This window comes from Podarcis muralis, chromosome 18, assembly GCF_964188315.1.
Source record: "Podarcis muralis chromosome 18, rPodMur119.hap1.1, whole genome shotgun sequence".
In the NCBI taxonomy this organism is placed as follows: domain Eukaryota; kingdom Metazoa; phylum Chordata; class Lepidosauria; order Squamata; family Lacertidae; genus Podarcis; species Podarcis muralis.
In genome coordinates, this window is record NC_135672.1 from 10,431,122 (window position 1) to 10,457,627 (window position 26,506).

The 26,506-nt window shown below is 50.9% G+C and overlaps 1 protein-coding gene across 2 annotated transcripts in view; it reads right to left on the minus strand.

Annotated features, from left to right (window-relative positions):
- SBNO2 (strawberry notch homolog 2) overlaps positions 1–26,506 on the minus strand; it is a 108,008-nt gene that overhangs the window by 71,068 nt on the left and 10,434 nt on the right. Inside the window, exons 1-3 of one of the 2 annotated variants that reach the window (XM_077921923.1) lie at positions 25,033–25,335; positions 3,096–3,339; positions 1,996–2,081 (exon numbers count right to left, since the gene is read on the minus strand). In XM_077921923.1, coding sequence (XP_077778049.1) covers positions 1,996–2,081; positions 3,096–3,224 — 215 coding nt within the window. In that variant the 5' untranslated portion in view covers positions 3,225–3,339; positions 25,033–25,335. Of the gene's footprint in view, positions 1–1,995; positions 2,082–3,095; positions 3,340–25,032; positions 25,336–26,506 lie in introns of those variants that run through there. The other variant, XM_028713313.2, reaches the window with a different exon arrangement.

Sequence of the window (26,506 nt, forward strand, 5' to 3'; positions counted from 1 at the left end):
TCGATTACGTCTACAATCTGCGATTCAATATGCAGCGGCGGGGGGGGGGGGGTGGAGAGAGAAGAACTTCTGTTAACACCTCCCAGGAGGCTTCAGAAAGTAGAATTTACAGGAATACTCTCGAAAGGAGAAAGAAAGAAAAAGCAGGCCCGTTTCCAAGCAGGGGCGTCGTCCGCAGCGGAATTGGCCGCGCAACCGCGCACCGGGAGGCTTGCTGTCGAAAAAGGGGTGCCAGCTTGGGCACCTCTTCTTCTTCGTCTTCTTCCTCCCTCCTCCTCACCCAGGTGCCCTGGCATCGCTGCCCCAGACGAGGGGGGCTCTTTCCAAAACACGGCAATAAATTGAAGCCCGAGCCGTTGTCCCACCGCCAGGGTTATGGGGCTGAGTGATGCCCTGGTGCATAGCTTGTCAAAGGTATGGGCTGCGAACCTAGGTGCTTGGGCAATTCGCAGGAAATCGGGAAAAGATTCTGGGTGGATCCCCAATACTTTTAACTACACATTGAGGGGGGGGGGCGATTCTTGCAGACTCCTTCAGGGATACTGGGCCGTTTAGGGCTTTAAAGGTCAACACGAACACTTTGAATTGTGCTCGGAAACGTCCTGGGAGCCAATGTAGGTCTTTCAGGACCGGTGTTATGTGGTCTCGGCGGCCGCTCCCAGTCACCAGCCTAGCTGCCGCATTCTGGATTAGTTGTTGTTTCCGGGTCACCAAACGTAGCCCCACATAGAGCGCATTGTAGTAATCCAAGCGAGAGATAACTAGAGCATGCACCACTCTGGCGAGACAGGTAAATGGGGTTGTTAAGTCCCTGCAGAGTTCTCCTAATGTCCGCTTAGAATACATCAGGGAGGGGAATGTCTGAGGCCACTGAGATCCACTGCCCAAGTAGACTATAGTGAGTTAAAATGGGAAGGTGTAGCCTGATGCGAATAAGGACGCTTCCATGGTATGTGGCGAACCAGGCAGCGATGTTGGTGCCGCAGAAGAGGGGGGACAGCGCAGGGAAAATGACGTCCAAATGATATACACCGGCTCAGCCCGCCCCGAGCCAGCGCTTCATGAACTCCATTAAGCAAGGTCGAGAATTTAAAAGGGAAGCAGCCGCCAGATCGCAAATACCAAGGCAGGCAGGTGGAGGTCAGACAGGGTCGCTCACCCCTGCTCCATAAAAACGTACTCTCTGCCTGGCAAGGCAGTATAATCTGCATATGATCGCAGAAACGTATCGGGGAGGAGGGAATGCACACACACACACACATACAAAACATTACGGAACTGTAAGGCTGGAAAGGGTCCCCCAAAGGTCATCCAGCCCAACCCTGTTTGACGCAGGAACCACAGCAAAAAAACCTCAGGCAGGTGGCGCTCCCAAGCTCTTTCTACAAACGTGCCACCTTCCCAGGAGCTCCATTCCACCATCAAAAGGCTCTCGCCACCAAGAATTTCTTCCCGAGTCGCCATTCTTCAATAAATTGGGGTCCCTTCCAATGCTACGGTTCTGATTCCAACGCTACAGCTCTGATTCTGTTTTGCTACACCGTTTACAGTGGTACCTCAGGTTACATACACTTCAGGTTACATACACTTCAGGTTACAGACTTTGCTAACCCAGAAATAGTGCTTCAGGTTAAGAACTTTGCTTCAGGATGAGAACAGAAATTGTGCTCCGGCGGCGCAGCAGCAGCAGGAGGCCCCATTAGCTAAAGTGGTGCTTCAGGTTAAGAACAGTTTCAGGTTAAGAACAGACCTCCGGAACGAATTAAGTACTTAACCCGAGGTACCACTGTATGTTCCTTTTCCTTTTAAAAGAGTTTGCCAAGGACAAATGAAGGCACTGCTGTCTCTTTTCTACTTTCTATAGCGTGAAACAAATGCAGTTTAAAAGAACTGATGTCTACGGACATCCCGCGGCTGAACTCTTTTATTTCGCGCACCGAAGCTTCGCCAATAAAATCGCGTTAGCCGGTACCTCTCCCGCAGCGTAGCACTTACTGGTTGTCGCTCAGGAAAGACGGCGCCGAGTACGAAGCCGATGAATAGGGCGCTTGAGTCCACCAACTGGAAGCAGAATTCTGAAACTACAAAAGTGGCAGATTCAGTACGGGTCGCTTATGACGAGGACGACTCAAACACACAACGTGTAACTTAGCAGCAGTAAATGAGGGCTGTAGCCACGTCAGTCTTACTCAGAGATGTTGAAATGGACGGGCATGACTAACTCGGGTCACCCGTCGTTTCAGTGGGTCTACTCACAAGTAGAACTTAGTTGGATGCAGTGACGGAGATGCAGAAACACTCAAGAAGGGTGGAAGGCTAGGCCACCGAGGTTCATGTTTTGGGGAGCGTGTTCAGAGAGCCTGATAAGAGGCATGGAGGGTTGTGTTTGGACCCAGGCCTGAGGTCTCCAACCCTGGCGATCCCTCACTCACGGTTTATACAAGCATCCCATCCCCCCCTCCCATAAATAAATACAGTCTTACCTGTTCGGAAACCAAACTGCGGCTTCCGATTGGCTGCAGGAAGCTCCTGCAGCCAATCGGAAGCCCCGCTGGGCATTCGGGTCCCAAAGGAAGGTTCACAAACCGGAACGGTTTGCGGCATTTGGGAGCCAAAACATCCGAGTTCAAAGGCATTTGGGATCCAAGGTACGACTGTGGACTGAAATCTGGATGTGGTGGGAAAGAGTCCTCATGGCTCGTGAGGAGACCCTTCCCCTAAACGGCCTCAGCCCAGTATACCTGAAGGAGCGTCTCCACCCCCATCGTCCAGCCCGGACACTGAGATACAGCTCCGAGGGTCTTCTGGCAGTTCCCTCCCTGCAAGAAGCGAGGTTACAGGGAACCAGGCAGAGGGCCTTCTCGGTGGTGGCACCTTCCCTGTGGAACGCCCTCCCGTCAGATGTCAAGATGCTGATTTTTTCCCCAGACTTTTAGAAGACATCGGAAGGCAGCCCTGTTTAGGGAAGTTTTTAATGTTTGATGCTTTATTGTGTTTTTAATATCCTGTTGGAAGCCATCCAGAGTGGCTGGGGAAACCCAACCAAATGGGCAGGGTATAAATAATAAATTATTAGTATTCTTATTTTTACTCACCTCTAGGGTGGGCATGCTTAGTTGGGCCGGCAGGGTGGGCACCCCGCAAAACATGTTGACCGGCTGCTGGTGTGTGCAAGGCGGGTGGAAGCTTTTCCCGCCATCCATGGTGAGGGCCGAAGAGGGCATCAGGCTTCTTGCCGCCTCATGGAGGAAGCCGGGGATGAAACGAGAGGTCCCGATTGCTGCGTGGTGGAAAGGAGAGCGAGAGGCTTCACCGGCACCCTCCTTGCTGCAACATGCCCTAAAGGAGAGAAGGAAGGAGGAAGAAAGGCAGGCGTTAAAGACGCTTTATTGTCCCGTAACATGAGTCCTTGGGATGCTGGTGGCGCTGTGGGTTAAACCACAGAGCCTAGGACTTGCCGATCAGAAGGTCAGCGGTTCGAATCCCCGTGACGGGGTGAGCTCCCGTTGCTCGGTCCCTGCTCCTGTCAACCTAGCAGTTCGAAAGCATGTCAAAGTGCAAGTAGATAAATAGGTACCGCTCCGGTGGGAAGGTAAACGGTGTTTCCGTGCGCTGCTCTGGTTCGCCAGAAGCGGCTTAGTCCTGCTGGCCACATGACCCAGAAGCTGTATGCCGGCTCCCTCGGCCAATAAAGCGAGATGAGCGCCGCAACCCCAGAGTCGGCCACAACTGGACCTAATGGTCAGGGGTCCCTTTACCTTTACCTAACATGAGTCCTCTGATGTGGGGTATGAGCTCCGTCTTGCAAACGGTCTGATCTTACGTTCTACAATTTCATTCGGCCAGTATGGGTGGAGAATGCTGATTTGATGCGTGTTGGGGTTGAGACACCTGAAGGGCTTGCAGGTTCTCCCAACCCTGGGCTGCGTGTTAGAATCGTGGGGTGGGAAGGGACCTCCAAGGGTCATCCAGTCTGACCCCCTGCATTGCAGGAATCTCAGCCACAGCATCCATGGCAGGTGGGCATCCAACCTCTGCTTAAAAACAGCCAAGGAAGGAGAGTCCACCACCTCCCGAGGGAGACCGTAGTGGCGCTCCAGCAGAGAGCACCTTCCCGCAGTTCACAATCCCTCTAATTTCGTGGAGAACCCACAGCCACAGTGGCTACCCTCAACCTCCATCGCTGGAGGCTGAATGCTGGGGATTCCAGGTTGGGAGACCACTGCTGCGACGGCGGTGAGGTCCCCCTCCTGCCCGTTTCCCCACAAAGTTCGGTTGCTGCGCGAACACATTACAAGCCTCTGGTCGGAGCTAGGGTCTCTCTGAGGAGATTTCACCCCTCCCATATCCAAGAATCTGCTGATGTTCTCTGCTGATTCTTCAGAGAGGAGGGGCGGTTTCTGCTCTCTACTTATTCCGCTCCAGCCTCACATCAGAGAGACAGAGATACTGAGTGTTAGAGAGAGAGCAGCTGCAGACACTCAGTGCAGTTCAGCATTTTTGTTTAGACCTCATTTAGCTCTGTACGTAGTTGTGTATTATAGTTGTAGATAGAATAAAAGAAGATATTCTACAGAGCTGCTCTCCGAGTCGTTTATGGTCTGCTATACTCTGCTGTGCGACGCCTGTCTTCTTGTGGAAGTGAATCCGGCGCTCACATCTCTAAGCTGTGAGTCCACAGCACTTTGACCTGTTCCTGTGCAGAAGGTGGTCTCTGGAAGTGCTACCCCAGCTCGCCTGGCCCAGTCGGGGCTGAAGTGTGTGAGTCCAGTTGGTGGCACTGGCTCAAGGGCGATGCTGACACTCTCCTGATGTTCAGATAAGGGTCTTGCACCACAGGGCCTGGGAACAACTCCGCATGATGCGCCAGAGCTCCGAGGCAAGAGTCTGTGGCCTGGGGAACAGCCGGTTTCGCAGATCAGCTGCCGCCGCCACCTCTGCCTTGAGGTCTGAAATGCCTGGCATTCCTTGGAAAGCGACAAAGCTACGTCGTCGGGCCTGATTTCGCAAGCAGGGTTTCCCCTTCTGTCTGCGACAAACGGAAAGAGAAACCAGCTGTGCGAGGGCAGCCAAAGGTACCCAAAGATTTGCAGGAACTCTGCTGTGAACTCTCACCATCAACAACTTCCATTCCAGACGAACGGCTCACCTTTAAAAAGGCCAAGCTAGTGATGTATAATCTCGCTTTATTGGCCGAGCGAGCCAGCGTACAGCTTCCGGGTCATGTGGCCAGCAGGACTAAGCCGCTTCTGGCGAACCAGAGCAGCGCACGGAAATGCCATTTACCTTCCCTATTTATCTACTTGCAATTGACATGCTTTCGAACTGCTAGGTTGGCAGGAGCAGGGACCGAGCAATGGGAGCTCACCCCATTATGGGGATTCGAACCGCCGACCTTCTGATGGGCAAGTCCTAGGCTCTGTGGTTTAACCCACAGCGCCACCCGCGTCCCTCACCTGTGTAGGACAGTGATCATTTCCATTGTGCCTTGGTTCATGCACTGAAGAAGTCTGTCTGGAAGTCACCGTCCCGTCCCCCGTCCCCCCGCTCACTGCTGTGAATAACATGCACCCCCAGCTTAGCACTGTGCCCAGAGTCCTTTGCCAACGCTCAGCCTTTCCCGCTTCGAGGCGCCTTGCAAGCAAAACCGAGGAAGTCTGCAGAAGACGCAGCCATAGTACCACAGAACTGTCAAGGCGGAAGGGGCACCGAGGGTCATCCAGCCCAACCCCCTTTTGCCTAACACGGGGCTTGAACCCACGGCCCCAAGAGTGAGTGTCTCCGGCTCTACCGGACTGGAATTGGAGCTGGGGAAGCGGGGGGGAGAGGGGAGGACGACACAGAATAATTTAAGGTTTGGGAAGCTTTAAATCTCTCGCTTGGCTTTCTTCCTAAGCGGGCGACACATGGCTTGTCCTTTACGAGCAAAGCCATCTCCTTTTTTACGAGGCCGTTAAAAGAACGCAGCTAAAAGATACTAGCTGTTTAAAAGGTGTCAGTCTGTGTTCTTGAAAGACGTCCCGGCGTTCCCAGCTGCTGGGGCCACCGCCGATGTCCTTTCTCATTACTTTAGAACCACAGGACTTGTAGCGCTGGAAAGGACCCCAAAGGTCCTCTATTCTGACCCCCTGCGATGCAGGAATCTTTCGCCCGGCGTGGAACTCGAACCCACAACCAAGAGCCTCGTGCTCTGCAGACTGAGCGATACGGACACTTTATAAGAACTGAAAGGGTCCAAACTAATTGGAAAAGCATGCAAATAACAGACAGGCTTAGGATTTAAATACCGTATTTTTTGCTCTATAAGACTCACTTTTTCCCTTTTAAAAAGTAAGGGGAAATGTGTGTGCGTCTTATGGAGCGAATGCAGGCTGCACAGCTATCCCAGAAGCCAGAACAGCAAGAGGGATCGCTGCTTTCGCTGCGCAGCGATCCCTCTTGCTATTCTGGCTTCTGGGATTCAGAATATAGTTTTTCTTGTTTTCCTCCTCCAAAAACTAGGTGCGTCTTGTGGTCTGGTGCGTCTTATAGAGCGAAAAATATGGTGCGTACTGTGACGAATGAATATGTTTAATGCTGAATTGCAAAGAAAGAAAGATGTTAAGTGATTAAGTTAATTTTTTAAGAATATAGGTTTTGGAAAACCGTTAAAATGATATACCGTATTTTTTGCTATATAAGACTCACTTTTTCCGTCCTAAAAAGTAAGGGGAAATGTGTGTGCGTCTTATGGAGCGAATGCAGGCTGCGCAGCTATCCCAGAAGCCAGATCAGAATTCCCCCCCCCCTTGTTTTCCTCCTCCAAAAACTTGTGGTCTGGTGCGTCTTATAGAGCAAAAAATACAGTGCGCTGAAATTCAAACAGAGGGATACGAGGAAGTCATGTAACAATGTTGTTAAGTTTGGTTTAAATACGGTTGAGATTTATGTGTGTTTGTTTTTAAAAAATTCTGGGAAATTAATAAAAAAATTGGGGGGGGGAAAGAAGAACTGAAAGGGTCCATATGCTATTCTCCATGTTCCCTTCGGCGGCAGCAAGGAAAGAGGCCCCGGAGGAGGGCGGCAGAAAGTCCCTCCCCAATTTGTCGCCTGCTCTGACTGCCAGCAGCTCTCCCAGAATCGCGGGGATCCCGTCAACTGCTCTGCAGTCCCTTTAAAAAAAATAATCTGGAGGTGCCATAGTGTAGAAGATAGAATGGAGGTAGAATTCGGCATCACTGGACGGGCGGAAGGGGGGGGGGGAGAAATCTGAGCATTTAAAAAAAACATTTACGGTAAGTTTCTAGCCCTCAAGCCGCTGGGACGATACACCTGTGGCGTGGAATCTCACAAAAGAGGAGGCCCGTTCTTTTTTCTCTTTTCCTGTTTTGAAAACGGCGTTCCAGGTTCCCGGGGGCAGAGCCACCCTTTGAATAGATTATGCAAAACCGCCGTATGGAGGCAACCGTTCTGCATAATTCATGCAGGACGAAGAAGCGGAAAGAGAAATATCTCTCTGTGCAGTCAGGGGTTCGAGAAAGGTGAACTCGGACTTACAGTAGATTCCCCCCCCCTCTCAAAGGCGGCCAGACGGTGGTGCCTTTGATAGAATCACAGAACTGTCAAGCTGGGAGGGACCCCCAAAGGTCATCCAGCCCAACCCCGTTGCAATAACAATAATTTTTATTTATATCCCAACCTCCCCAGCCAAGGCCGGGCTCAGGGCGGCTAACAAGCAATAATAAAAACAAGTTGAATGAATACAACTTAAAAACAAGATTAAAATACAACATTAAAATATTAAAATGCAGCCTCCTCACAGGAGGAGAAAGGAAAAAGAAAGAGGGGGAGGGAATCAAATTGGCTCCAAGCCAAAGGCCAGGCGGAACAACTCTGTCTTACAGGCCCTGCGGAAAGAAATCAGATCCTGCAGGGCCCTGGTCTCATGAGGCAGAGCGTTCCACCAAGTCGGGGCCAGTGCTGAAAAGGCCCTGGCTCTGGTTGAAGCCAATCTAACTTCCTTAGGGCCCAGGACCACTAAGGTGTTGCTATTTATGGACCTTGAGGCTCTCCGTGGGGCATACCGGGAGAGGCGGTCCCGTAGGTACGAGGGTCCCAGGAACTTCAACTAAAGCATCCTCGACAGGTGGCCCATCTCTTTATCTCTTCTTCTTTTATACCTTCCTCCACAAGGTGTGTCACACACGGTCCTGCCCCTGCTTGCCTCCTCGCAACAGCCCTGCGAGGTACGCCAGAGAGCAGGGGTGGGGTAACTTTTTCTCAGGCTGAGGGCCACATTCTGCACCAGGAGGGCCACATAACAGTGGCTGGCAGGGCCACAGGGGAAAGTAGTGCAACAAAGGAATAATAATATAATAATAATAATAATTTATTATTTATACCCCGCCCATCTGGCTGGGCCTCCCCAGCCACTCTGGGCGGCTTCTATAAAAACCAAAAATACAGTAAAATATCACACGTTAAAAACTTCACTAAACAGGGCTACCTTCAGATGTCTTCTGAATGTCAGGTAGTTGTTTATCGCTTTGACATCTGATGGAAGGGCGTTCCACAGGGCGGGCGCCACCACCGAGAAGGCCCTCTGCCTGGTTCCCTGTAGCTTTGCTTCTCGCAATGAGGGAACCGCCAGAAGGCCCTCGGCGCTGGACCTCAGCGTCCGGGCAGAACGATGGGGGTGGAGACGCTCCTTCAGATATACTGGACCGAGGCCGTTTAGGGCTTTAAAGGTCAGCACCAACACTTTGAATTGTGCTCGGAAACATACTGGGAGCCAATGTAGGTCTTTCAAGACCGGTGTTATATGGTCTTGGCGGCCGCTCCCAGTCACCAGTCTAGCTGCCGCATTCTGGATTAGTTGTAGTTTCCGAGTCACCTTCAAAGGTAGCCCCACGTAGAGTGCATTGCAGTAGTCCAAGTGGGAGATAACCAGAGCACGCACCACTCTGGCGAGACAGTCCGCAGGCAGATAGGGTCTCAGCCTACGTACCAGATGGAGCTGGTAAACAGCTGCCCTGGACACAGATTTGACCTGTGCCTCCATGGACAGCTGTGAGTCCAAAATGACTCCCAGGCTGCGCACCTAGTCCTTCAGGGGCACAGTTACCCCAAGGAAGATCTCACTTTTGTAAAGTAGGCTTGTTTCTAAATACACAAACTTCTCTACCCTCCATCCAAGCCAGGGGTAGGCAACCTAAGGCCTGTGGGCCGGATCCGTCCCAATCGCCTTCTCAATCCGGCCCGTGGACGGTCCGGGAATCAGCGTGTTTTTACATGAGTAGAATGTGTCCTTTTATTTAAAATGCATCTCTGGGTTATTTGTGGGGCATAGGAATTCGTTCTTTTTTTTTTCTTTTCAAAATATGGTCCGGCCCCCCACAAGGTCTGAGGGACGGTGGACCGGCCCCCTGCTGAAAAAGTTTGCTGACCCCTAATCCAAGCCAACAAAGAGTTCGAAAATACGTTCCAGCCAGGCCAAACCACTCAAGGAGAGTCCACTGGCTTCCTAGAGTCCTTCTGCTGGGGAGTAGCTCTATAAATGCAGGAACCAGACTTGTTGCTCCATTGTAAAAAGGTAACGGTAAAGGGTAAAGGACCGCTGGACGGTTAAGTCCAGTCAAAGGCGACTATGGGGTTGCTGCGCTCATCTCGCTTTCAGGCCGAGCGGGCCAGCTTTCTGGGTCATGTGGCCAGCAGGACTAAACCGCTTCTGGCGCAACAGGACACCGTGACGGAAACCAGAGCGCATGGAAATGCCGTTTGCCTTCCCGACACAGTGGTACCTATTTATCTACTTGCACTGGTGTGCTTTCAAACTGCTAAGTTGGCAGGAGCTGGGACAGAGTAACGGGAGCTCACCCCGTCGCAGGGATTCAAACTGCCAACCTTCCGATCGGCAAGCCCAAGAGGCTCAGTGGTTTAGACCACAGTGCCACCCACGTCCACTGAGGCCAATACTGTCAACTTCTGCACGCATAGCAGATGTTCTGCCACAGAGCCGTGCCGATCCAATCGAGCTTCCATGTTCCATGGCAGCGTACCTGAAAGGGGCAGGTGCAAAAGGCGAACGGGGCAGGCCTGTTACTTTTCGTATTTGTGAATTTCTCAGCAGCTTGAGATGGTCAGAAAAGTGGAACGAGGCGGATTCTTGGTCCCGTCCTTGCAATTATTTCTACACCTGCAATGGAGTCTTTTTCTCCTTTTTTAGCCACTACTTCTACTTTTTAATACGGGTTTGCTCCTCCTTCCCCTTCCCCCCTCCTTTTCCCAACTTTGCAAGAGCTTTTGATAGGAAATCTGCAACCGGCGATTCCCGTAAGAGCAGCTTAAGCCGGGCTTCCTTTACTTACGTTTTACGAAGGGTAACTTATTATGAAGAGTATAAAATCAATAGCGCAGAGGGAGAGAGAGAAAAGAAGAAGAGACCTCCCTGTTATTATCTGCTTTGCCACCCGCTCCTGGAACACTTAAGATTTTCAATTTAGGGTGAACCTTCCTTCAACAGAGAACACTCTCTCCGGCTGAGAAAGAGAAAGTTTGCCTGGTTATACTGGAGGCCGGTGGAGCAGAGAAATTCCAGAACAGCAGCCAGGGGTGTGCAGGCGGCAAATAAAAATTCCCATTCAAGTTTCTAGCCCTCAAGCTGGAAAGGGAACTGAGAAAGTATATTATCAGCAACAGGCGGGGGAAATGTCAGAATCTGGTGGTAGACCAAGTTTCTGAAGCTGAGGCGAGTGGGATTTTGCGTTGACCTGCACAGCTTAAGCAAGCCGATCCAATTCGTTCAATTTATTCTACCTTTGCCAAAGACAACAGGAGACATTAGCGAGCTTGCTCCTGTGTGCAGCGTGTCAGCATTCGGGGCACCTCTCTTTGGGCGAAGCTCAGAGACCAGGGGCCGCTGCCCAGAGGACTCCCAAGGGGAGGGGAGAGGAGGCCGAGGGAACACTCCACAAGGGAGGGTGTTCGGAAAAGGGTGAGGGGCTGCCAGCTCTGCAAGGAAGGGGGGACATAACTGGGCTCCTGAGCCCCACAGGGGTGTCGCAGAAAAAGAATGCATTTGGTCAAGGGAGCCGTGGACTCAAAAAGGTTGAAAACTCTGGCCATTTTGCTCAGTTCTCTGCAATCTGGAGCTCTCTGCAATCTCTTTTTTTACTCTAGCCGCCCCGAAAGATTGCAGGGACGCTTCCTAGACGCCCGAAATGTTTCTCCGGCCGTGCGAACGGAGCGGTCAGCCTCCCGAGCAGCGAGACTCTTGCTGAGCCAGCGTTCCCTAACCGGCACACCGAAATACGATCCCTCCGGGGCAAGATTCGATTGCCCGGTGTGCGTTTAGAGGGGTGCCCGGCAGCTTCCCAAGAGGCAGCGTTTAATTATCTGAGCTGATAAGCTCTCAGCCGGCCCTGATAGATGGGACCACGGGCAGAGCGATGGTAAAAAAAAAACATGCTGCGAACCCTAAGGGTCAGGGTGGGGAGTAGTGATTTATACGTTCTGAAAATCCACGTGGTACAGCTCTTCCCCCAAGGGCCGTGCCGTTTCGGAGAACGCGGTTGGCGGGAAACCGGAGTTTTAGTGCTTCGCCAGCAGTACGCAGCACAGGGAATACTTGCCTCACCTGTGGGAGGATCACGGAGTCGCAGAGTTGGAAGGGACCCCCAGAGGTCATCCAGCCCAACCCGCATCCAATGCCGGAACCTCAACTAAAGCACCCAAGACAGGTGGGCTCATCTCTTCATCTTTTATACCCCAACCTTCCTCCAAGGTGTGTCGCCTACCCTGCGAGGTAGGCCAGGGAGTACAGCAGGGTTGGGGGACTTTTTCTCAGGCTGAGGGCTGAATTCCCAACCGGGGGGGGGGGGGGGCACACACCAGTGGCTGGCAGGGCCAGAGGCGAAAGTGGGTAGGTGCAATGAAGGCAGAACTCGCTTTTGTATAGAAGGCTAGTTTCTAAACACACAACCTTCTCTATTCTCCATCCAAGTCATGTACAGTGGTACCTAGGGTTACATACGCTTCAGGTTACAGACTCCGCTAACCCAGAAATAGTGCTTCAGGTTAAGAACTTTGATTCAGGATGAGAACAGAAATTGTGCTCCAGCAGCGCGGCGGCAGCAGGAGGCCCCATTAGCTAAAGTGGTGCTTCAGGTTAAGAACAGTTTCAGGTTAAGTACGGACCTCTGAAACGAATTAAGCACCGTATTTTTCGTTCTATAAGACGCACCAGACCACAAGACGCACCTAGTTTTTGGAGGAGGAAAACAAGAAGAAAAATATTCTGAATCTCAGAAGCCAGAACAGCAAGAGGGATCGCTGCGCAGCGAATTTGACTGCAGAGGAAAAACCGCAGAGGCTGCCTCTCCAAACACGCTAGGAAAAGACGACAAACAAGCAGGCAAGCAACTTTCAGACATGACAAGCCTTTTAACTCTGACTTCCTCAAGGCAACTTCTCCATTTGCAGAGGAGCAAACCTTTTTTACCAGCGCAAGGTTCGCTGGCTTGCCGCTGCTCGGTTCCGGGTTAGCTGCTCAAGGTCCCTCGAAGATGCAGAATGGCATTTGCAAACTCCGCGGCCCAGCCTCGGATGACACAGAGCCTCCGGGAAGATTTCCGCTGGCTGATAAGTACGGCCCGCAGTCAGATCTTATCTGGGATGTCGTAGCCACACATCTCTGACTGGCTGTGACTACCAATTCCATGTCAGGACAGAAAACCCGCAGGATGCGTTCCTGGGCGATGAGATCTGACTTCCTGGAAATCCCAGCTCTCTTTAAAAATAGTCCCTAGCTGAATGGCTCCTGATCAGGAATACTGTGCCAGTGGATTTCCTGCACTGGGCAGCACAGCTGGCGAGCTTTGATGCCATTTTGGGGGAACCAATGAGCAGGATCTGGGCACGAGAGCAACACTCTCCTCTCCTGGGGTTTCCGGAAACTGGGAACCCGAACCGCTCTCGAGGGCAGAGGCAGAGCACAGCCAGAGTGGCAAGCAGCCCTCGATAGCCCTCTTCTCCTCCATGAATTCGCCCGATCTTCTTTTAAAGCCATCCAAATTGGCGGTCACCATTGCGTCCAGTGGGAGGGAGTTCCGCAGTTTAACTCTCTCTAGGGCCTCAGGCAGGAACGTGGGTGGCGCTGTGGGTTAAACCACAGAGCCTAGGACTTGCCGATCAGAAGGTCGGCGGTTCGAATCCCCGTGATGGGATGAGCTCCTGCTGCTCCTGCCAACCTAGTAGTTCGAAAGCACGTCAAAGTGCAAGTAGATAAATAGGTACCACTCCGGCGGGAAGGTAAAGGGTGTTTCTGTGCACTGCTCTGGTTCGCCAGAAGTGGCTTAGTCCTGCTGGCCACATGACCCAGAAGCTGTACGCCGGCTCCCTTGGCCAATAAAGCGAGATGAGCGCCGCAACCCCAGAGTCGGTCACGACTGGACCTAATGGTCAGGGGTCCCTTTACCTTTAGGGCCTCAGGCAGAAAGAAGTCTGTCCCCTTTCTGTGCTTAGCTTGAGATGGAATCAGAGGTCCCTTGGCTTTCAAAGCAGGAACTCTGCCAGTGGGCCTAAGGCCCATCTCCTTGGCCCCGAGGTTGCCGGCCGCGGCTTTCCAAAGAGTGGTGGCCAAGCACCGCCATGGTGCCGAAACGTGCCAGGTGCGCCGGAAGCGGAGGGGGAAACGCTCCTTTTTAACACGCGAGCCGCGCTAAGCCGAAAGATCTGCCCTCCCGCCCAGCTGCTCTGAACGAAAAACCACTTCCTCAACCGTGAAACCCCACTGCTTGCTACTCCCTTCCCGCCAGCTGATAAGCAAAAATAAAGGGGGAAGAAAGTGTTTCGAAAGGAGAGAGAATGTGCTGGATCAGACCAGAGGCCTGGGAGGAGGGGTGTGTCATCTGCCAGGGATGCTCTCGCTGAGATTCCTGCATTGTAAGGGGTTGGAAAACCAGAGTGCACAAAAACGCCGTTTACCTTCCCGCTGCAGTGGTACCTATTTATCTACTTGCCCTGGCGTGCTTTTGAACTGCTAGGTTGGCAGGAGCTGGGATGCAGTTAAGCCGGATGTTTAACTGAGAATCCATCACAGTCAATCCATCCTTTGAAAAACAAGACCCTTGTTTTACTTGAGGCAACATTTTGGCGACCGCAACCCTGATTTAAGGAGCCATTTGGCGCCTAGCTTGTACACCTGAGTTCCTAACACCGGCAACAGCACCAGGGGAAACCGAGCTGCCTCCGGAGACCACCACAAATCGGCCCGTTCCTTTCTCTCACGCTATTTGAGAAAAGTCATCTAAGGTAGCGCCAATCGCAAACACGCCCTGGCAGCCAACCCCCGTCGGTTAATTGCTGGTTATTTTAAAAGCACACTTCCTCCTGCCTGCCCTGATCTCGCTGCCAATCAGCCACATCAAGAGGTGCCCGCAACTTTCCAGGATTATGCCATGGTGGGAGGAGAATTCAGTTCCAGTGAGTCAGCCCCCGCCGGACCACACCCCATCTGGTGTTTCCTATCGAGTACCCGATCACCTTTGCTTATTCAGTCCTTTTTCTCCGTTTCGGTCGCGCAAACACAAAAACACAAAACCCAGAGCAAAAGCTGCTTCCCTGCGCCCTACAAATGCCCCACATCAGTTAGCAGTCGATGGAAGGTTCGCACCTAGAGGATTCCTACCAGGGTGGAGTTGATTTAAATCAAGATTTAAATGACTAGTCAGTAAGACTTGAGTTAAATCTTTTTTTCCTTTTGCAGACTCATTCTTACTGGTATCATCTTAATATTTACAACCAGGCAAATGTTTCATTTTCGGAATAATAAATTTCCAGAGACGTTTTTACAGTTATATCGAAAATTACTGATTTGGTCATATACTACTAAGAAACTACTGTGAGGTTTAATAAGCTAACTGTTTATATTTGGACAACATTTCTGCTGTGCTTTATTGGAAGGAGAAAAATAATCATTTCCTTAACAACAATTTAAACAATTTCTTTAACTAAAACAATAACATTATGGCGTATGTATCCATGTTTGTTAACTGATGTGGTTAAACAATTGGAAAAAAACCCACACACCTTAAGAATGAGTTTTAGCACACATGAAAAACTTTTTTAAAATCCTTATTTCCTGATGAATAGCCTTTCGACTATAATGTAACTTAAATAGAAAACTATCTGTAGAAAGGTTTTTCCTCCCAAAGCATTTTATTTTAAAAATCCAATTTAAATTTTAAAAGGGCAATTTAAATAAAAAAAATCTGATTTAAATAAAAAAAATCTATTTTTTTTTAATTTTTAATTTTTTAATCATTTTATCCACCCTGATTCCTACGTAACAAGCAGATCCCTTGCAAGACTAAGTCCAGAGGCATCGCTTTCTTGTCAGGGTTCCCATCTGCAGGCAAGAACACCCAAGCCCAATATTCCATGCCTTTTAGCAGCAGCGTAAATCCGAGACGCCTCCCTGCACTTTTCTTTGTTAACACAAAAGTCAATACACTGGGTGCTAAAAGTCACAGGGGGCGAGCTTTATCCGAAGACGGGGCACTTAAGTTTTATCGCCCAGCCAGCGGGTTCTCACGCCAAGCTCGTTTTTCACGCAAAGCTCATTTCCCATACTTCTTTTTCTTCTACTTGTGATCCCTCATAGTAAGATTGTCTTCCAGAAACACGGTCTTAACATTGAGCCCGTAAGTGACTGTGGAGGCCAGTTCTGGATCCCCATATCCTTCCACAGTGGGGACATAGGTCTCCGGGTGGGAGTTGTCAAGCGTGCCTTCCTCTTAGCACGTTTCTCCCTCTTGTCCTGAGTTCGAGTGTCTTCAAAGCCCACGACACTTTTGGTAAAGGCTGTTAAACGGTGTTTCCGTGCGCTGCTCTGGTTCGCCAGAAGCGGCTTAGTCCTGCTGGCCACATGACCCGGAAGCTGTACGCCGGCTCCCTCAGCCAGTAAAGCGAGATGAGCGCCGCAACCCCAGAGTCGGCCACGACTGGACCTAATGGTCAGGGGTCCCTTTACCTTTACTAAAGTGCTGTAAACCACATTGCGATTTGTTCTTTAAAACATATAGAAAGGAAATAAACAACAAGAAACTTCATTGCACACACACACACAAAAACCCCCGGTGCCTAGACATTCTGTTGTGTTGTGCGACCTTAACCTAGGTTTAAGGTGTCATTTGAGAATTGCATTATATATATCTGAGTTTCTAACACTGAACTGCTGGTACCCTCATTTACAGAACATTGTGATTGTGGGGTGGGGAGAAATCATGCAAGATGTGAAATCCAGAAAAGGTTTATCAGCACCAGGCTCCCTCAGGTTTGGCATTCTTTTTGCCTAATCGTCTTTTAAAGCTGTCCCGGTTGGTGGTCATCAGCTGCTTCCCGCAGGAGAGCGTTCCAGAATTTAATTCTGTGCTGCATGAAGAAGACTTCTTTTTACATCCCATCTTGAATCATCCAACGCTCAGCTTCACTGGAAGGCCGCGAGTTCTGCCCTACATGATTCTGCAAACTTTTGTCACGCCGCCTCTTCCTCGACTTTTCCATCGTTCGAGCTCCGGTTGCAAATACCGTCACCGCAGCAGCCAGAGCAGGATGAAGCCAGGGGGTGAGAATCATAGGACCACAGAATTGTGGAGTTGGAAGGGACCCCCCCCCTGAGGATAAACTGGTCCAATAGCCTGCAATGCAGGAATCTCAACTAAAGTATCCATGACAGAGTCAGGTGGGCAGGTACAGTGGTACCTCTGGTTACATGCGCTTCAGGCTGCATACGTTTCAGGTTACAGACTCCGCTAACCCAAAAATATTACCTCGGGTTAAGAACTTTGCTTCAGGATGAGAACAGAAATCGTGCTCCGGCGGCGCAGCAGCAGTGGGAAGCCCCATTAGCTAAAGTGGTGCTTCAGGTTAAGAACAGTTTCAGGTTAAGAACAGGCCTCCGGAACGAATTAAGTACATAACCAGAGGTACCACTGTACAGGGAGATCACGTCATTACTGCTAGCACAGCTGTTTGACTTCACCCCCCGGAGGTGTGCACTACTGTCTCTGGAGACTGACAGATGCCAACAGACGTAACGCATATATAAATGCAGGTCCCTTGCCTGAAACCCTGGAGAGTCACATCCCGTGAGTACAGATGTTTCTGAGCTGGATGTGCCATGAGTTTAAGAACATGAGACTCTTAATTTCAGGTTCTAGCTTCGTGTTGAGCAAAATAATAATAAATTATTGTCACTACACCACCTGTGTGCAGTGAAATTAAACAAGCCCCCCCCCCAATACACTCAGTCTTGTTCGCGCTCTGTGTGCTTGTCAGAAGTCAATTACACCACTATTTTTGTCCATTCAGCAGCCCACGGATAAAAACTGTTCTTTAACCTGTTGGTGTGGCTCACTATACTTCTGTATTTCCTTCCCGAAGGTAAGAGATTAAAGAAGTGCTGGCCAGGGTGTGAGTCGTCCCTAAGAATTTGCCTCGCTCTCCCGAGGCAGCGGTCTCCCGCGATGTCATCTAGCGAACTCCGGGGACAGCCCAAGATGTCATGGGCCGTATTCGCCACCCTCTGTAGGGACTTCCTGTCCGCGGCTGTCAAACCAGCGTACCACACTGTAATACAGTATGAGAGGACACTTTCTATTGTGGCCCGGTAGAAGGAGATGATCAATTTTTATTTGACATTGTCCTTTCGCAGGACCCTGAGGAAATGGGAGTCTCTGTCGGGCCTTCCTAACCACCTGGGTTCTATTGAATTTCCAAGTGAGGTCTTCACTAAGGTAAACTCCCTGGAATTTAAAGGATGAGACTCTCTTCACACAGCCCCCCCCCCCCCGATATACAACGGGGCTAGTTCCCCTCTCTTCCTCCAAAAGTCCAACACCATCTCCTCCTATTTAGGTGCAAGTTGTTCTCTAGGCACCATGTGGAGACTTTTTGAACCTCCTCCCTATACGCTGATTCATCTCCACCTGTAATTAGACCCATGATGGTGGTATCATCTGCAAACTTAATAACTGCAGTGGATGGATCAGATGAAATAAAGTCATAGGTACAGTGGTACCTCGCAAGACGAATGCCTCGCAAGACGGAAAACTCGCAAGACGAAAGGGTTTTCTGTTTTTTGAGCTGCTTCGCAAGACGATTTTCCCTATGGGCTTGCTTCGCAAGACGGAAACGTCTTGCAAGTTTGTTTCCTTTTTCTTAACACCGTTAATACAGTTGCGACTTGACTTCGAGGAGCAACTCATAGCACGCGGTGTGGTAGCCTTTTTTGAGGTTTTTGAAGACTTTGGTGATTTTTGAAGCTTTTCCAAAACTTTCCCGACACCGTGCTTCGCAAGACGAAAAAAATCGCAAGACGACAAAACTTGCGGAACGAATTAATTTCGTCTTGCGAGGCACCACTGTATACAGGTAGGGACTCAGATTCCTGCATTTCAGGGGGTTGGACTAGATGAACCTTGGAGTTCCCTTCCAATGCTACAATTCCATGATTCTACTTTGTGGGGTAGGATAATAATAATAATAATAATAATAATAATAATAATAATAATAATTTATATTATACCCTGCCCATCTGGCTGAGTTTCCCCAGCCACTCTGGGCGGCTCCCAATCGAGTGTTAAAAACAATACAGTCTCTTACATTCCTATTTATTTCGTTCAGAGCCACGAGGACTGGAGTCTGGCTCCGTTCTACAGCTCTGTGGCAGGCCACCTGCTTTGAATGCAGACGGTCCAGGGTTCAATTTCCCGGGAGGGCTGGGGAAAGAACCTGCTGCATGAAGTCCTGGCGAGCCGCTGCCAGTCAGCGCAGGCAATACTGAACCAAATGGGCTTTGGGTTGACAGCAAGGGGCATCCTACGTCCCCATCGGGAAAAAGCTCCCAGGTGCCTGGAATCCCCCACATTCTGAAAGGATGGGTACGAACCCCCAGAACCTGCCACCAAAGAGTCCTAACCCATGCCAAGACCTGAAAGAAAACTGCATACCGTCCGTTTCCTCGGTTGCCCCGGCCGTTTCACGAAAGCCGCACCGAGCCCAAACATCCCTGCAGCCGCCGAAATCCGTGAGCCCCGACGGCGCAAGGGACCCCTCCCCGCGTGACGCTCCTCCTGGAACCTGCTTTTCTGTTGGGGCAGGCAGCTCAGAGCTTCTCCCGAGCGTATCGGGGCCTCCTTGCCAAAGTCAACATTCAACACACCTGACCCGGCTTCAAAGGAGCCCCCCTCTGCGCACCTCAATTATTCTTTTGCAACGAAACCTTCCCGGGGAGTTGTCAGCAGCTAAGGCGCTCGGCTCCCTGCGCCGTGAAGAAAAGAAACCTCGGGTAAACTCAGTTCCCAGTGTCGTGCAGAGAAGGCCTCCCTCCGGCAAGAGAAAAGAGGCATGCCTATAGTTTGCTGAAAAATCCAGGGTTTCTCCATGCCCTGCCCTAGGGCTGAACAGAGCCAGATTTGCTGGTTTTGCTGACAGTGGCGTCAAACCCTCGCAGGGAGAAGAGTCAGATAAGAGGTGATGACTTGATTTTCTAAAGAAGACGCACGATGGGTTCAAGCCTGACAAGAAGCCACAGGGACCCCAGCGCCTAATCCTGGCTACGTGGAGGAGGCTGGCTGCAAGTTCCTTTGTGTCAAAGCAAGGGCGCAGGCTCAGAAAGACCCGTCAGCGTTTATGATATCCCAGAGGTCCCGAGTTCCGATCCCGCTCTGCTCACTGGGCAATCCTTTGTCAGCTTCCTACGCTCGGCCTAACCTACCTCGCAGGGTGGTTTGGAGGATACTATTAAGATTTATTTACTGCCCTTCATCACAAGAGCTCTGGGTGGTTCAAAACACAAGGGAATGGTCAAAACGAAAACAACAAGAAACTCCCTTCCACAAACGCATTTAAAAGGGTGTAGTATATGTAGTAGTACTACATAGTATATGTAGTAGGGACGCAGGTGGCGCTGTGGGTTAAACCACAGAGCCTAGGACTTGCCGATCGGAAGGTTGGCAGTTCGAATCCCTGTGACGGGGTGAGCTCCCGTTGCTCGGTCCCTGCTCCTGCCCACCTAGCAGTTCGAAAGCACGTCAAAGTGCAAGTAGATAAATAGGTAAACGGCGTTTCTGTGTGCTGCTCTGGTTCGCCAGAAGCGGCTTAGTCATGCTGGCCACATGACCTGGAAGCTGTCTGTGGACAAACACCGGTTCCCTCGGCCCATAGAGCGAGATGAGCGCCGCAACCCCAGAGTCGGTCACAACTGGACCTAATGGTCAGGGGTCACTTTACCTTTTTAGTATATGTAGTATAGTAGGATGTAGTAGTATAGCCTTAGAGAACCAAAAATATGCAAAATACAGCCTCGGAAGTTGAACGGAACCCGTTCCAGAAGTCTGTTCAACTTCCAAAACGTTCAGAAACCAAAGCACAGCTTCTGATTGGCTGCAGGAAGCCGCGGAAGCCCCTTCAGACGTTTGGGTTCCAAAGAACGTTCGCAAACCAGAACACTCACTTCCGGGAGGTTTGCGATGTTTGGGAGCCAAAACGTTCGAGAACTAAGTTGTTCAAAAACCAAGGGATGACTGTGCTAACACTTAAGAACAATTTAAAACAGCCCCACCCCAAATAAACAACAACCCCCCCAGTTACAACACCATCCCCATTAAGACTATAATGTTAGCACAAGTGGGCTGGCTGATGCCCTCGTTCCACCTCCAAAGGGAGGGCCCCCTTTGGTGTCTCCCCCAGGCATGGATTGTACAGAACCATGCACGTCGTCCTGACCTCACAGAATAATAGAACTGCAGGGCTGGAAAGGGGTATCAAGAGTCATCTAGTCCAACCCCCTAAAATAGAGGAAGAGCAAGATATACAAGGAAACTCAGAAGGAAAGAAAACGTTCCAGGAAGGAGGTCTGGTGAGCCAGAAGAGGCAAAAGTACAACTTCAGACTAAACATAATTAGCTTAAGGGACTCTCCGCCACAAGAGGCAGCCATACGTCACTTAGGCAGCTTTCTATATTCCTACATACGGTACTTTTCAGATTTATGCATTTGACTGATTTTACAATCATTTCAACATTTCAAAACCTGACTTCCTTCCCCCACTTTCTGCGGCTCCTTCAATTTACTTTTTAATACCTTCTGCATATCCAAATTAACTTAGTTTGTTCATTTATTCATCTTCTTTAAACATACGCTCTTGTGAAATTGCAGGTTATTACAATAATCCTGCCGAGGTTTCAATATGTTTGCAATTTATCTGTAGCTTTCTATATTCCTCCTAATGCTGTCTGCACGGCTCGGCTATAAGGGAGCCTAGCAAGCTTAAGCCTTCCAGGCTGGAAGGCAAAACTGGGGCAGCGTCCCAGAATCATAGCATTGGAAGGGACCCCACGGGTCATGTAGCCCAAACCCCCGCAACGCAGGAACGTCAGCGGGCCCCGTTTCAAAATCTGGGCCACGCAGATGCCAAAGCATGTCGCAACAGCCCAGGAAGAGGTCAGGAGTTTGCGGCACGCCTGGTGTCCCCGCACACGGCAAATCAGCTTTCGAAAGAGCTGGCCTGCCACACCCCAGAGCCAGCTGCCTTCAGGGCACCAGGCTGCTAGCAAGGCTCGGCCACACCCTTGGCCAGAGGGGGTGTTGTGGGCTCCTTTTAAGGAAGGCGCTCCAGGAAATGAATCAGAACAGCTGTGCTTACTACAGGGGTGCTAATTCACTGGAGATTTCCAACCAATTACCGCATTTTTTGCTCTAGAAGGCTCACTTTTTCCCTCCTAAAAAGCAAGAGGAAATGTGTGTGCGTCTTACGGAGCGAATGCAGGCTGCGCAGCTATCCCAGAAGCCAGAACAGCAAGAGGGATTGCTGCTTTCACTGCACAGCGATCCCTCTTGCTGTTCTGGCTTCTGAGATTCAGAATGGGTTTTTTTTCTTGTTTTCCTCCTCCAAAAACTAGGTGCGTCTTGTGGTCTGGTGCGTCTTATAGAGCGGAAAATACGGTAATCACCGCACCTTTCAAAAAAGGGGGAAGTAAGGGAAAAGGATCTCAAAGAAGGAGCCATGGGGCAGGGAGAAACGACAGGAAAGTTATGAACAGTGGGGAGCAAACCCTCCTGGCAAATCTAACTCTTATTGAGGTGGAGGCAAGGGGTGCAGTTGAGTGGGAGAGCGTGGTCCCGGGTTCAAATCCCCGGCATCTTCAGGGAGGGCCGGGGAAAGGCTCCCAATCTGAAATCCTGGAAAGCCACAGCTGAGGAGTGCAGAGAACACCAAGCTAAGTCAGCTTCAAGCAGCCCTGTCTTCTACATGCAGCACAGGTGCTCTGCAGCAGAGCTACAGCCTTCTCTTGGAGGAGGAAGTAGACGAGGGGAAGGAACAGCCACAAGAAAGAAGAGTCGTGTGTTTCTTTAAGGAAGGAGAAGTGGTATCTTCGCTATCCTGACAGGCGGAAGGGGGACTCCTCGGAAGTAGCCCCATGCACAAAAGTCTTTGATGGCAACGCAAACTCCTTCCCCTGTCCAGCCGGCTTTCAGAAACTCGGGGCCAGGCCAAGAACGATCAAACAGTGGGACCTATTTCCGTGGGACCATAATTGGCCACAATTAAGGAGAAGCTGCCCCACTGAGAGCTCTGCTCAGCAGAAGGGGGGTGGACTTGTTCAGATCTCTAACCAGTCCAGGCCTCAAGACCCGAAGGGCAAAAGTGCTGACCCCTCCGACCCTTTGGCCTGTGGATCGGAAGCTTGACAAGGATTTTTTATTTAAAAAAAGGAACGGCTTGTATTTTGAGAGGTCTCTGTCCCAGCATTCGGAAAAGGGACATTTGGGCAATTGCTCCGCACTCATAAAGAACACACCCCTGCTCAACAGGTGGGAGGGACTGCGCTTCCATCAGGACAGAGATAACCAGGACAGGGTCAGAGGTCTGCTTCCAGGAACACTATAAGTAAGAGGATGAATCACAGAAGAGAGAGAGAGGAGAAAAGTCCATCTTCTCCTGTACATCTTCTTGCGATCTGGAAACAAGAGGAAGCGATACGTCTCCGGTTGCCAAGGGAATCTGCCCCCTCCTCGTTCGGGCGAGGGAGGTCAGGGTGCAGGGGGTGACAGAACCATTAGAGAAGAGGGTCTCTGCCCTTCTGCAGAGACCCCCCTATACAGGAGTCTAGAGATGCGAGAAAAACGAGGCGCAGGCAGGAAGGACTCAGAGATAAGATGTGTGGAAGGTCTCTCTGTCCGGCCACTGACCAATAAGGAGGGGTTGGAGGATGAGTGGGGAGAAAGAAATGGGGTGGAGGGGAGGAAGTAAGTTCACATTCCTGTCTTGCAGGGGGGTTGAATTAGATGACCCTTCCAACTCCACAATTCTAGAATTCTATGAAGGAAGCCTGTTGCTCCCTCCTGTTCCAATTACAGTGGTACCTCGGGTTACATACGCTTCAGGTTACAGACTCCGCTAACCCAGAAATAGTACCTCGGGTTAAGAACTTTGCTTCAGGATGAGAACAGAAGTCGTGCTCCGCCGGCGAGGCAGCAGCAGCAGGCCCCATTAGCTAAATAATTTTAGCTAAGTAATTTCGTTGTCCCCGAGAGGGGGTAATGACAATAAAGATGATATTATTATAATTATTATTATTATTATTAATATTATTAAAATGGTGCTTCAGTTTAAGAACAGTTTCAGGTTAAGTACCGACCTCCGGGACGAATTAAGTACTTAACCTGAGGTACCACTGTACTGGAGGGGTTGTTGAACTAGTTAAGACCCCATTTTTGCTTCCCAACCTCTCTGTCAAAGCAGAGTTCTTTGCTTTAAAAAAAACAAACACACATATATGATGTAACAACGCACACCGACAGGTGTGTATTCGATTTCCGAAGAAGCAGCTTTATCCCCCAAGTCCTCCATGGAGGTCCCTCGACCACCAGTCCCATCCCCCCCCCAATCTGGGGAGAAGCAAGAGAAAACGGAGGGAACCACAAGGGGAAGCAGGAAGGAACACACACAAAAATGAAACGCAGGGAGTACTGGATTAGTGAACAGAAACAAGTGAAAATTTGTGGAGAGGTGGAATAAAACTTATCCGGCTTGACCCTCCTGCCACCACAACACCATCTACTGGCCGGAACAACCATGGAAACTGTACGCCTGAAGCGGTATCATCCCGCTGTAAACCGTCCCAGCTTCCTCCGCAGGGAGCTCCTGGAAGCTGTAGTTCACGACGGGCGACCCCCCCCCCAACAAAACTCCAAAGGTTTAACGATCCACCCCTCTTCTCAGGGAGCTTTGGGAACCATAGCATCACATAGGGAGAGACCGGTCCCCTAACAACTCTCAGCACCCTTATCAAACTACAACTCCCGACTCTTTTTGGGGAGGGAGCAGGGAAGTAGCGGCTGTTTAAAGTGGGACGGATTGCTTTAGAGTCAGGTAACAGGTAAAGGACCCCCGGACGGTTAAAGTTACAGTGCAAATAGGGGGTGTCTCTCTTTCACACCCACACACCTTTCTTTGGGGGATGAACTCATCCCACCCTTCCCATCGGGAAAGCAGAAAGCCATAGGAGGAAGGCCCCCACCAACCCAAAACCAATCCACCTTTAAGAGCGGGAGGAGATGGACTCTAATTGGGCTCCCCTATACCCCCCCAAAAAATACAACCCCCAAATTGCTCCCCCCCAAAATAACCCCCCACCCAAAAAGAGTTGTGGGGGGGGGGGAGAGAGAAGGGGAAACGAGGGGGTTGCCTTCCAGCTGCCAATCAATCCCCTCCCCGTGGGACCCGAGAGAAGACTAGGATTTGGGGAAAGGGGAGCAAGCAGGGGAGGACAGACACCCCCTCCCCAATAAAAGTTGGGGGTTGAGGAGGCTGAACTTGGGGGGGGGGTGTTGTGACGTCGGTGAAGGGGAGGGGCTTGGGGAGGGAGGGAAAGGGGAGCAGCTGGAAGGGGGGGCAGGGAGCGGGCAGGTGGGGGGGCTGGCTGGAGGGGGCGTTGCTGACGTCACTGGAGTGGGAGGGGCCGGGGAGGGGGAGGGGGTCGCTCTCACCTTGACTTCGCCCTCCTCCTCCTCCCGACTAAGGCGCCCGAAGGCCGGCACGGAGGCGAGGAGCCAGGCCAGGCGGCCGCTGCTGCCGCCGCTTCAGCCCCAGCTCAGGGCTCCCGGCTCCCCTCGGCTGGCTGGCTCGGGCTCTCGCCGACTTCCGGGTTCGCCATCTTGCAGGAGGCGGGCGCGGACTTCCGGTCCGGAAAAAAAGGGAGCGGGAGGGAGGGGCCGCCGGGCTGTGACGACACTTCCGGGTTCCCTCCCTCGCTTCTCAGGACTTTCTGTGGCTTCTCCTGCTAAGGAGGAAACTGGGGGAGGCGGGAGGGGCTTGGTTTTTGTTGTTGTTTAAAATAAATAAATAGGGAATGTCAAAGTCGCGCCGGGGTATTTTTACAATACATACAATATATATTGTATTTTTTTAATTTATCTACATTATTGTGACCTTAATACCTTTTATAATATATACAATATTCCTCTACATTTGTATGTTAGGTATATCTCTGTGTTATATCTTTTGTAGATTGGTTTGCTATAATAAAAGGCAAAGGTACCCCTGCCCGTACGGGCCAGTCTTGCCCGACTCTAGGGTTGTGCGCCCATCTCACTCTAAAGGCCGGGAGCCAGCGTTGTCCGAAGACACTTTCCGGGTCACGTGGCCAGCGTGACAAGCTGCATCTGGCGAGCCAGCGCAGCACACAGAACGCCGTTTACCTTCCCGCCAGTAAGCGGTCCCTATTTATCTACTTGCACCCGGGGGTGCTTTCGAACTGCTAGGTTGGCAGGCGCTGGGACCGAACGACGGGAGCTCACCCCGCCGCGGGGATTCGAACCGCCGACTTTTCGATCGGCAAGCCCTAGGCGCTGAGGCTTTTACCCGCAGCGCCACCCGCGTCCCATTGCTATAATAATACGTTATAATAATAATATTTTATTTATACCCCGCCCATCTGGCTGGCTTTCCGCAGCCACTCTGGGAGGCTTCCAGCAAAATATTTAAAAAGGTAAAGGGACCCCTGACCATTAGGTCCAGTCGTGGACGACTCTGGGGTTGCAGCACTCATCTCGCTTTACTGGCCAAGGGAGCCGGCGTACAGCTTCCGGGTCATGTGGCCAGCAGGACTGAGCCGCTTCAGGCGAACCAGAGCAGCGCACGGAAACGCCGTTTGCCTTCCCGCCGGAGCGGTACCTATTTATCTACTTGCACTTTGACGTGCTTTCGAACTGCTAGGTTGGCAGGAGCAGGGACTGAGCAACGGGAGCTCACCCCGTCATCGCGGGGATTCGAACCGCCAACCTTCTGATCGGCAAGCCCTAGGCTCTGTGGTTTAACCCACAGCGCCACCCACGTCCTGATATACGATATAAAATATCTTTATTGTCATTGTCCCATGCAGAACAATGAAATTGAAAAACTACATAAAACATTCAAAAAACCCTGAAACCCCATTTTAAAATACACTGTACTATAGAGACC